Source organism: Panthera onca, chromosome E3, assembly GCF_046562875.1.
Source record: "Panthera onca isolate mPanOnc1 chromosome E3, mPanOnc1 haplotype 2, whole genome shotgun sequence".
NCBI classification, from domain to species: domain Eukaryota; kingdom Metazoa; phylum Chordata; class Mammalia; order Carnivora; family Felidae; genus Panthera; species Panthera onca.
In genome coordinates this window covers 6,453,948-6,466,356 of record NC_138354.1, presented here as the reverse complement: position 1 = coordinate 6,466,356, position 12,409 = coordinate 6,453,948, and the positions used below count along the sequence as shown (strand labels likewise).

At 41.6% G+C, this 12,409-nt stretch overlaps 1 protein-coding gene across 1 annotated transcript in view; it reads right to left on the bottom strand.

Annotated features, from left to right (window-relative positions):
• The window catches only part of ARPC1A (actin related protein 2/3 complex subunit 1A), a 28,964-nt gene extending 20,246 nt beyond the window's left edge, over positions 1-8,718 (bottom strand). Inside the window, exons 1-2 of the mRNA XM_060649482.3 lie at positions 8,585-8,718; positions 3,191-3,283 (exon numbers count right to left, since the gene is read on the bottom strand). Of these exons, the coding sequence (XP_060505465.1) occupies positions 3,191-3,254 (64 nt within the window). The 5' untranslated portion in view covers positions 3,255-3,283; positions 8,585-8,718. The remainder of the gene's footprint in view (positions 1-3,190; positions 3,284-8,584) is intronic.
• Positions 8,719-12,409: the final 3,691 nt, after the last annotated feature.

The window sequence follows — 12,409 nt, the reverse complement described above, 5'->3', positions numbered from 1 at the left end:
CAAGCAGGCTCTGCATTGTCAGTACAGAGCCCAATGTGGGGCTTGAACTCGACCTGAGCCAAAATCAAGAGTTGGACGCTTAACCGACTGAGTCACCCAGGTGCCTTGAGGACAATCATAAGTTTCTATTAAAAATAACTGGAGGGGCACCTGGGTGGCTCAGTTGGTTAAATGTCTTGACTTCAGCTCAGGTCATGATCTCACAGTTCATGGGTTCGAGCCCAGCATCGGGCTCTGCCCTGGCAGTGCAGAGCCTGCCTGGGATTCTCACTTCTTTCCTCTGTCTCTGCCCCTCCCCAACTTGTGCTTTCTCTCTCTCAAAAATAAATAAACTTTAAAAAAAAACTCTTTAAAAAAAAATAAAAGTAACTGGAAAGACTCCAAAAACCCATTTTTACATGGGAAAGGGAAGACAGAAGACACAGGAAACTCAACTATAAAGATCTGTGAGATGATCACAAACCAGAAGCTCTAGATTCACCATCGTATCATGTTACAGATTGAATTAAAAAAATTTTTTTAAATTTTTTTCTTAATATTTATTTATTTTGAGTGATTGAAAGTAGTCCCTATCAAAATCTCAGCTGCCTTCTTTACAGAAATTAATAAGCTGATCCTCAAATTCATACAGAAATGCATGGGACTAGAAGAGCGAAAAGAATCTTGAGAAAGAAGTACAAAGTTGGAACTCACACTTACCAATTTCAAAACTTACTATAAAGCTACAGTAATCAAGACAGTGTCCTTGACATTAGGATAAACATAAAGATCAATGAAACAGAACTGAGAGCCCAATAAACCTTCACATTTACAGTCAACTGATTATCGACAAAGGTACCAAGACAAATCAGCAGGGAGAGGACAGTCTTCAACAAATGGCGTTGGGACAACTGGATATCCACAGGCAAAAGATGAAGTTGGGCCCCTATTTCATGCCTTATACAAAAATTAGCTCGAAATGAATGCAAGATGTAAATATAAGAACTAAAGCTATGACTCTAAAAAGGAAACATACATTTTTGTGACTTTGAATTAACTGGTTTCTTAAATACAACAGCAAATGCATACGCAACGAAAGAAAAATGAGATAATTTGGACTTTTTCAGAATTAAAAACTTTGGTGCTTCAAAGGAATCAAGAAAGAGAAAAGACAACCCACAGAATGGGAGATATTTGTGAAGTATCTCATATGGGACTTGTATCAAGAGTATACAAAGAACTCTTACAACTCAATAATAAAAAGGCCAATAACCCAATTTGAAAAACAGTCAAAGGATCTGAACATTTCTCCAAAGAAGATACATAAATAGTCAATAGCATGTGAAAAGATGCTCAACATCATTGGTCATCAGGGAAATGCAAATCTAAACTACAGTAAGATACTACTTTATACCTACTAGGATATAGTGGGAACAGGGCCATAATGAAAAAGACAAGACAATAACAAGTGTTGACAAGGATGCAGAGAAACTGGAACCTTCATCTACTAGTGAGAATGTAAAATGGTGTGGCCACTTTGGAAAACAGTCTGGCAACTTCCCAAAATGCTCAACACAGTTACCATATACGACCCAGAAATTCAGCTCCTAGGTATACCCTCAGGGAATTGAAAACATAAGTCCACAGGGGCACCCGGGTGGCTCGGTTGGCTGAGTGTCCAACTTTGGCTCAGGTCATGATCTCGCAGTTTGTGGGGTCGAGCCCTACATCAGGCTCTGTGCTGTCAGCTCAGAGCCTGGAGCCTGCTTCAGATTCTGTGTCTCCCTCTCTCTCTGACCCTCCCCCATTCCGTCTCTCTCAAAAATGAAAACATTAAAAAAAAGTTTTAAAGAAAACATGTCCACATAAAAACTGGTAAGTGAATGTTCATAGCAGCATTATTCAAATAGCGAAAAAGTGGAAACAACTAAAATGTCCACCAACTGATGAATAAACTATAGGTCTATACAATATTATTCAGCCATAAAAAGGAATGAAGTACTCCTACTTGGTACAACATGGATAAACCTTGAAAACATTATGGTCAGTGAAAGAAGCTACATGCAAAAAGCCTCATGTTATAGGATTCCACCCATACAAAACGTCCAGAATATGCAAATCTATGGAGACAGAGTGGATCAGTAGTTGTTAAGACTGTAAGTTTTGAGGAGAACTGGGAGTAACTGTTAATGGGTATAGAGTTTCTCTTTGGAGTGACAGAAAATATTGTGAAACTAGATAGATAGTGGTATTATTACATAACTCTATGAATACAGTACTAAAAACCACTGACCCGATCCCTTAAAAAGGGTGAATTTTATGAATATGAATATTTCAATAAAGCTTTATTTAAAAAAAGGTAGCTACAGAATATAACTTAATTTAAAAATAACTCATGAAGGGGTGCCTGGGTGGCACAGTTGGTTAAGCACCCAACTCTTGATCTCGACTCAGGTCATGATCTCACAATTTGTGGGTTCAAGCCCCACATCAGGCTCTGCGCTGATGGTGCAGGGCCTGCTTGGGATTTTGTCTCCCTCTCTCTCTGCCCCTCCCTGGCTTGTGTGTGCGCACGCTCTCTCTCTCTCAAAATAAATAAATAAATTTTAAAAAAATTCATGGGCACACTACTATACTTCTGTCTCTGTTTTTAGGGTTTTTTTTTTTTCCTCTTTCATACTGTCACTTCGCTTGCTGTAGTGTCCCTACTTCTAAGAGGGTTCTCCATCCCTTTCTAGTTGGTTACAGCTAGAAAACTAGAAACTCAAGTTTATTACAGATAATATGGTAAATACTAGCTAATACCACTCTTAGTACATCAGGAGTAAACTATATGCTTCTGTAATAGCTTTTATTTAGGTCCTAGTATTTGGACTAAATATTGGATGAGTGTGGTGATATTACACAACCATTCCAGACACTGGGTTCTTAGGGCCTCAGATATAAACCATCCTCCAGCTGGTACTGGACAAGGAGCCAGAAGGCTTGGATGCTAGCAATGGCTCTGACATTAACCGCTGGAAAGTCCTTCCAACACTCTGGACCTCAGTTTCTCTCTATATAAACCAAATGACTGACCTAGTTTCCTTCTGAATCTATGGTCATGCCCTTTTCACATGTGACACTGAAATATGTGATCCCTAAAAAAGTGCCTACATATAAAAATATTAAAGGCACCAAAATAAAGGAGTAAAGTTAATAGCATACTTACGGGTACGATCCCTATTCCAGGCATGGCAGGTGATTGGCTCTAGTAAAAACTGATGCAGGGACATTATTCTTAGTGTTTTCAAAGGATAGGAAGCTGTAATAAGCAACAGAAAAAAGCATTTAAAATGGCAGGCAATACATATTTCAGTTGTCGGGGGATCCCAAAATATTTGAGGATAAATAAAACATTATTGTCCCATTAGAAAAGAAGCAATCTCAATGTCAAAACTTAATCATTTAAATACAACAAATACTGTAACCACCAATGTATACTTTATTCTGTCAAGGGTCATCAAGGGACTCTAAAACCACGAGTTAAAAATTGTTGGGGAACAGGATATTCACACAGTCTCAAATTACCATCCCACAGAATACTTACTAATTTTTAAGAGAAAAACATGCCTTAACAATAAAAAAAAATCTGGTAATTGGGGCACCTGGGTGGCTCAGTCGGTTAAGCGTCCGACTTCCGCTCAGGTCACAATCTCACAGTTCGCGAGTTCGAGCCCCGCATCAGGCTCTGTGCTGACAGCTTAGAGCCTGGAGCCTGCTTCAAATTTTATGTCTCCCTCTCAATCTGCTCTTCCCCCGTTCATGCTCTGTGTCTCTCTCCTTCAAAAATAAATAAAAACATGAAAAAAAATTTTAAAAAAATCTGGCAATCACTATCTTAACCAAGGGATCAAATGCAGTATCATGAAGAGTGGAACAATCTCACATGATGGGCTTCCTGACAGGAGGTGACGTGAAGTGCACATCACCACTTACAAATAGTGACCATTTAATTTATCATCTAGATCAGAATACTTTCAAGAAAGCAAAAGTAAAAAGGGGTATTATTTATTAGTGCTGTGACAATAGGTCACAGGACTATCCTGGGGAAACCTGCTAATATGGCCAAGCCTACCTATCAAGTATTTATGCCAAATATATTTACTCTAAATCAAATCAAGATCCAGACCTACTTTCCAGTTTACAGGAAATAAAGGGGAGTGGAATTAGTTAAGTAGCACAAAGGGAGAATAAACAGTTCAAACCAGAATATGTGCCATCCTAGAAAACAACTGGCCTGGACTATTCATAAAAGGCAATGGGTGTGAAGCAGGCTGTTCTGGATTAAAAGAGCTATGAAAATCAAACTCGGCAAATGAAACTTGATTATAACCTACATACATATTTAAGCTTATTTATTTATTTTGAGAGAGACAAAGACCGTGTGGGGAAGGCGCAGAGAGAGAGGGAGACAGTGAATCCCAAGCAGGAGTCCTCCGCACTGTCAGCAAGAGCTCCACGCAGTGCTAGAACTCACGAACCATGAGATCATGACCTGAGCCAAAATCAAGAGTCGTCACTTAACCGACTGAGCCACTCAGGTGCCCCGACTGTAATCTATATTTTTAAAACAGCCATAAAAGACATATTTAGTCCAATAAGGAAAACATGAATATTATTCTATGTTACATAACAATATGCAGTTATTTCCAATTTCTTAACTATGATAACTGCCATTAGGAGCATGTTCCAACTCTTAGGAGATAAAGAATGAAGTATTTGGGGATGAAGTGTCACAATGTCTTCTGTGATTTACTTTCAATGGCTCAGGACAACAAGTAGATATATAAAGAGCAAACGTGGCAAAATGTTAACAACTGGTGAATCTACACAAAGGGTGTATTACACAGGTATTTGTCACACTGCTTTTTTACTGAAAATGAAAAGCAGGAATCTGTGTGACACATCATTAAGTTAAAAATCAAATAAAATTCTCTACTTCATAGACACCCAAATCTAGATCCACCAAAGAGGCAACCATTATCTGAAATAGGAGATTTTTTTTTTTTTTAAAGCAGCCAGATCCTTCTCCCCTTTATCACTTCTAAGAAGTACTCACACAACACTCTGAAGTTTCAATACACTTCTGTACAAGTCTGATCATCTAGGGTGGAGGCTAAAATGTAAGAATTCTGATGCAAATAGGAAATGAATGGAAAGGAAAGCAGAAGGTTAGGAAGTGAAGAATGAAAGTTCAGCAGACAAAGCAGAAATCAATCTCAGTGGAAAGCAGAAAAAATGTCTGTTAATTGTTGTAAAGGAATCCAAAGGTCAAAAACAGATTAAACACACCCTTAAATAAAACATCTGATATCTTGAACTGGCAGAGAAATGTCAGTGTTTCACATTCTATTCTAAAGTGAAGATATTTAGGTCACTGACTTTACTCTTACATGTCCTAGAAAGCAAACTGCAAATCACAAATAAAGAAAAAGCCTCTAACTGGAAATTAAAAAATAAATGTTTTAGATGAATTCATATGAGGCTGCTTAATGTGTTTTTTAAAACATAAACTTCCAGATGCTCACCGCATGATTCTCTCTCTCTATTCTGGTATCAGATGCTTACCCATCACCACAGGTTTAACTCATAGTTACTCACAATAACATATCATGTCACAAATATCTCCTTAATTAAAAACAATTTAGTTCAAAGGGCATATTTTATAGGCTTATTTGTTAAACAAAATTGGCCTACAAATAATAATTCAATGTGAATATCTACATGTATTAAAAGCACATATTTCATGTATAGTTAAAAAAAGAACAGCTGCAAAGACTTTCTCATTCTTCAACTCACCCAACGTGGGGCTCAAACTTAAAACCCCGAGATCAAGCGTTGCATGCTGCACTGACTGAGCCAGCCAGGTGCCCCTCAACTCAGTTTTTTAAGCAAAGTAGCAAAAAGAGGTAAACATTTACATAACAACATAATTACTTCTAAAATCACATTTCTAAATTTGTCATATCATTCGAGTTCCATATTTGGACATACTTCAGTTATAATCATGTGGGTAATTTAAGTCTGTAGGGTAAGACAATACTCTTGTTACATTTATAAGACACCCAGTAAACAGTCTGTATTCATCAAAATTAGTGAATGCAGGAGAATAATAGCTTGAATTTTGTTTTTTTGTTTTTAAAAAAAAAATTTTTTTTTTTTTTTAACATTTATTTATTTTTGAGACAGAGAGAGACAGAGCATGAGCAGGGGAGGGTCAGAGAAAGAGGGAGACACAGAATCCGAAACAGGCTCCAGGCGCTGAGCTGTCAGCCCAAAGCCCGATGCGGGGCTCAAACTCACAGACCAAGAGACCATGACCTGAGCCGAAGTCAGACGCCCAACCAACTGAGCCACCCAGGCGCCCCAATAGCTTGAATTTTGTACCAAGATAAAGATACCTTCTGTCATAGGCTGATGATTCTAATTCTAAACTGTTATTAATATTTAAGTGAGACCTGAAAACCTAAGAACAAAAAAAGGTGGCGATGTTAAATTTAACATGCTTCTATTGAAAAGCTTTTATTATACAGCACTGAGAGAAACAACTATTTATAACAATTCATAGCATAATTCCAGGCACTCCCCTACAACACACCTCCTTTCTTTACCTATTGCTCTGAGTACAAAGTCATCCTAATGTTTGGTTGCCAGGTCCAAGGGGACCCAGGTTTGAACCTGGGCTTGGGCACATACTAGCTATGAGACCGTGGGCAGGTCACTTTAACATCCCTAAATCTAAATTTTTCTTCATATGTAAAATTGACGTTATCACTGGCATCCCAAGGCTGTTGGTATGAGGATTAAATGAGATAACATATGAAAACGTGTAGTAAAAAGCCTAGCCCAAAATAGATGCTCACTAAGTTAGCTCTCTCCACCTTGAGAAGTACACACTGGTTAGTATCCTCTGAACTTGGAAATGTCTATACATTTTGAATTCTTGGCCCTGAAGCCTGAAAGTACTTATACAGTGAAAATTTCAGTTGCCGGTTTAGAGTCAAGTTTTTAACACTGTGATTCATCTAGTTTCTAATTGCTCTCATTACCCAACCCAGCGATACCAGGTACTCCACAAAGATCACCACACCCTCCACAAGGTTCAGAGATGAGGTTTCAATGCCAGGCACCAGCCTCACCAGCAGATCATTTTAAACTTCCCCATGGAGAATTTGTTTCAGCACAGGATTCTAGATCCAAACACTGCCACTCTTCCTCCAAGCAAGTGTTTTATTTTTCCAAGATACTCCTCTCCTTTCATTATAATAAGTAGATGAATTAACCTTGGAAGCTCTCTGAATACTCTGTAGTAGGAAGCAGCCAGTTACCCCCACCCCCTAGCACGGTAAAAACACCTTCCAGACTGATAGCCTCTCCTTTTTTCTTAGATACCTGAAAACCCAGGACCCACCAGAAAACAAAAGGTGAGATGAAACTGATTTAAAAAGGGGAGGGGGGGGGGAGTGGAACTAGGATAACGTAGTTAATTTAGACAATGCATCGAAGCAGATAAAAGTAGGTTAGCATTTCCTTCACGTTCTAAAGCTGCAGTATGACAACAAATAGCTTTATAATCAAGGATTCTAAGCCACAATTTATTACCATGCCTACCATGTTCCCAGCAGTGTAGTAAGCACACGGACAGGGCCAGAAACATAAATAAATCAGACACTTTTCTGATCCTCAAGTCTGCGGGGAGAGGAGGGTAGCAAAGGAAGGGAAGATAGGTATGCACAGAATGCCCAGGACACTCGCAACAGCTAATATTTACTGAGCGCCTACACTCTGGGCCAGGAACTAGTCTAGGCAATTAATGCAAATAAAGTTACTTGATCCTCAAAGAAAACTCTAAGAACCTTCCTACTGTAGGTGAGGAAACGCGGACTCAAAGAAGCAATCTTCCCAGGGTCCCCCAACGAAAAGGGGTGGTGCCGGGATCGGAATTTTGGTATAAAAGGTTCCACGGAGCCAGCGGGAGGAGCGAGTCTGCACTACCGACTTAAGATGAGGCACTCGGGCGGGGGAATCTTAAAAGAACTCGGGGGAAGGTCTTTTTCTCGAGTTCGGGAGGGTCCCCCCGAACTGAAAGATTGACGGCGGCCCTAGAACGGAGCCGAACATTCCAGGGTCGCTCACCGCGCGGTGCAGTACCTATTCTAGACGCTAAAGAAAGGAATGGTCCGTCGTGACGTTCGACTAGGGGAGGATGATTTCATTTACTACCATTTTACAGATTGTGATAAATGCCCATAATAGGGGTGCGAATAGGGTTACGGAAGCACAGGAGAAGGAGCCGCTAATTCTGGCCCTGGAAGAGGTCTGGAGCTGGAGAACCTAGAGAGAAGCCAAGGGTGGAGACCCCACGGGTTCGGCCGGCCTCACCGAGAACCGGGATCCCCCGCCCCCTCCGGAGGCCGGGCCAGGAGACCCGGCCCGCCCCTCAGCCTGTGGGCCCCGCGGCCTAAGCCCCCGCCTCACCGCCCCCGCGGGTTCAAGAACGTCTGGGGAGAGGCCGGGCCACTAGAGGCCAACAGGGCCAGAAGCTCGCCCAGCTGTCCCTTACCTGGGATCGGGGCAGTCCGGACCGGCTCGGAGCGGAGAATTCGCGGACTCTGGTCAGTCGACGCGAACAGGCTCCGGCGGGCGCGGGCGGAGGACCGGGGCCCAGAGGGAGCGGCTGACAGATCCCGGAAATGGCCACGGCGCCTGCGCGGCGCGTCCGCCAGGCAGTCTGCGCACGCGCGCAGCTTGGGCGCGCGCGGCCCGAGTCCAGAGCGGGTGAGACGGGGGAGGGTCTGGCGTATGAGCGGGGCTCCTGCGGCCCTTTGCCAGTGGCGTCACACAGAGGCTCCAAGGTGGTGGCGAAGGAGCATGGATGTCTTATTTCTTTTTTCAGAAAGTTTCCTCGGACTCGCGGACCGAACCGTGGAGCGTTGGCGCTTTCACAAGTGGTTTTGTCAGGAGATGAATTAGTGAGAACTAAGGCCTTTTCGAGCCACACGGACCCGACGAACGACTAGTCTTTTCCCTTCAGAGGGAAGTTTCCCTCTTCAGATCCAGTTTCCTACTGTGAAAACCTCTGAGGCCCTCTCCGAGGAAACTTCTCGACCTTTCCTCGGTCGGAATCACGTATTCCCTGCTCCCAAAGTGGCGCCACGACACAGAGGAGTTGGGATTCATCAACTCCCAAGCCCCCCAACACGTGGAAAAAGTGTTAAAAGCAAAATATGTAAGAAGTGGCCTTGGCCTCCAGATTTACAGGCTAGTGAACTACAGACTTATCAAATTAAGAAAACGCGGAGGCAGCGCTTGCTGTACAGATTGGGCTTCTACAAAACGCCCTGAACCCCGCTTCCAGCTAGACTTGGCGCCCTTGAACCAGTAGAAATTCTGGAGCAGCACTCCTGGCTTCGCAGCCACTGCTAGTCCCCAGCAGAGTGCCTCTGGTGGTTTACGAGTTTGACCCCAGTGTTTGCCTAGAAGGTGACGTTCACACGAGTGAGCTCGTCCCGTTCCTGATGTTAGAACCACACTCTGTTTTCTAGGATTAGTTATTCCAGTTGTTCAAGGAGCATTGCATTGGGAGCAATTGGTTTCATTTTGCCCCATGGCGACAAAGTTGGTCCTGGGGAGATGAAGGACAGATTGAGAGAACAGAAGGATCATTTTAAATTAATTACTTCCCTCTCAGTGACACTATCTTGGCATAGGAAGGAAGGCATACGTAGAAGCAAGGGTTCCTCGTGCGTCTGCAAGTTGACGTGAGCCAATCCAGAAGTATGTAGAATTGGTATCCGGAGTCAAAATATTAACTGTTTTATTTAGATCTTTACAAAGAACAGTTCCTTCTTCGAAGGAGTTTATAATCTGGATAGATGAGAATAATGCAAATCAGTAAACCTTGTTGAAGGTTTTGATACAAGTCGATGCCAGGGATGGCCTCCTGATGCCAGGTCCAGAGCATTTCCCATTATCCCATCATGCCCTGGTTATAAGAGCAATTGGAGTTCCATGGAGGGTGAGTTATTTTCAGTGTTTTGTTTTTTACTTGCATAAGGACCCTGATCTTGTATTCCAAGTGAGGATTCTCTCTTAAAAAATTAGCACCAGGGAAGGTGGTACTTAGAAATGGGAAATGGGAGGAAATGAAGGGTTGGATACTGTCACGGAATGATTTTGTTTGTGTTATTGATTCAGTTGAAATTAGAACAGGATTGAACTGGAATTTGGTCAGACTTCAAGTCATCGAGAATTTAATGAGTACTCACCAAGTGCCAAATATTGTGTTAGGCATTTCAGTAAATTAGAGAAGAGTCGGGTAAGATCTTTCCGTCCTCAAGGAGCTTAGAAGCTAGGATAAGACCAGTTTACACATAATTTTAAATACACAGAACTACCCAGTGCCTCAAACCAGGAAGGTCCTACTTAATACTTGTTGAATGAAACTATGAATGAATGAAATATGCAGTGAGGGACTTCAAAGAACACAATATTACCACCAGTTGTGAGTGGGAGGAGAGGCTTGTGTAGACACATCAGGAAAGTACCCAATCATAGGTCAAAAAGATTCCTTGTTTGCAAAGGTCTAAAGATTTCTTTCTGCTCAGGAGGGATTTGATTTAGTATCTGGAATGTGGTTTGGAGGGTAAGAAGATTGGTTTTTGCTTTAACTCTAGCTGAACAACAGTGAACACTGCCAATCTGCCTCTATTTTGTTGTTGTTTTAATTTTTATTTTTTTAAAGTAATCTCTACACCTAACATGGAGCTCGAACTCACACCCCACGATCACGAGTGTCATGCTCTTCAACTGAGCCAGCCAGGCACCCCTCTGCCTCCATTTTGTATCTTACATGGGTTAATGCCTACCATCTACTCACCATAAAGGCTGTTGGAAATATATATCGAATCAATGCCTATAAAAGTTACAAGTAAACAAAAGGACAAAAGCATAAATGCATGCACTGTGTTAATGCTTAATAATGCTTATGCTTTAGATATTGCCCTAATTGCCCCGCTCCTTTAGACATGTCCTAAATGGTTCCAAGGAGGGAAAGTTTCCTATAGAAAGGATCTTGTACAATTCAGTACAGAGGACTGAAAAATGCATGCAAGTTTTGGCACTCTAGGCTGCTTCCGCGGTTCATTCCCATAGTGCAGGGATGGGACCAGTTAGTTTGTGGGGTGTCTAGAAGCATAAGATAGTCTCAGATGGTATATAAACACCAAAGTTTAACAAATACACTTATAAGACAAACACACAAGCAAACTTATGAACATACCAGGTATGGTTTTCCTAATTTCACTAGCCTGTAAATCTGGAGGCCAAGGCCACTTCTTAACGCATTTTGCTTCTAATGCTTTTTCCATGTTGTTATGCAAACTTAGATTATTTTAATAGAAAGATAGTATGATAGAGTACTTAAGAGAATTCATTGACTTTGGAAATAAATAGGACTGGGTTCAAACTCTGCAGCTTATCATCCATATGACTTTGGGCAAGTCAACTTCTCCCAGTTTATCTGTCAAATGAGGATAGTAGTTTCCATCACTTAGGGTTGTCCTTAGGACAAACAAACAAACAAACAAACAAAATAAAGAACGCATACAAAATGCCTGTCAGTTCAGGGTGCCTGAGTGGCTCAGTTGGTTAAGCGTCTGATGCTTGGTTTCTGTTCTGGTCATGATTTCACAGTTTTGTGAGTTTGAGCCCTGCGTACAGCTCTCTGCTGTCAGCGTAGAGCCTGCTTCAGATCCTCTGTGTCACCACCCCCCCCCCCGCCCCTCCCCTGCTCACACTCTCTCTCAAAAATAAATAAACATTTTAAAAATGCTTATCAGTTCTTGGCTTATTAAAAGCACTCAATAAATTGTGGCAGTTATTGTTTGAACATATTGTACCAAGTTGATTCTCACAAGGTATTATTTCCCAATTGTTTTCTTCCAGTCTGTGGCTTCTCTTCATTTATTATCTTAATTAATATCTTTCAAAGAACAGAAGTTCTTAGTTTTGAGGAAGTCCATTTATCTGGTGTCATGTCTAAGAAATCTGTGCCTAATCGAAGGTTATATAGATTTTCTCCTATGTTTTTAATAGAAGTTTTACACATTGATTTTAGAGTGTTAAACTAAACACGCATTGTTGGGATAAGTCCTACTTAGTTCTTTCTAAAAAAAAATTTTTTTTTAATTTAATGTTTTTGACAGAGAGACAGAGCATGAGTAGGGGAGGGGCAGAGAGAGAGGGAGACACAATCTGAAGCAGGCTCCAGGCTCTGAGCCATCAGCCCAGAGCCCGACATGGGGCTCAAACCCACCAGCTGCGAGATCATGACCTGAGCTGAAGCTGGACGCTCAACCGACTGAGCCACCCAGACATCCCAGTCCTA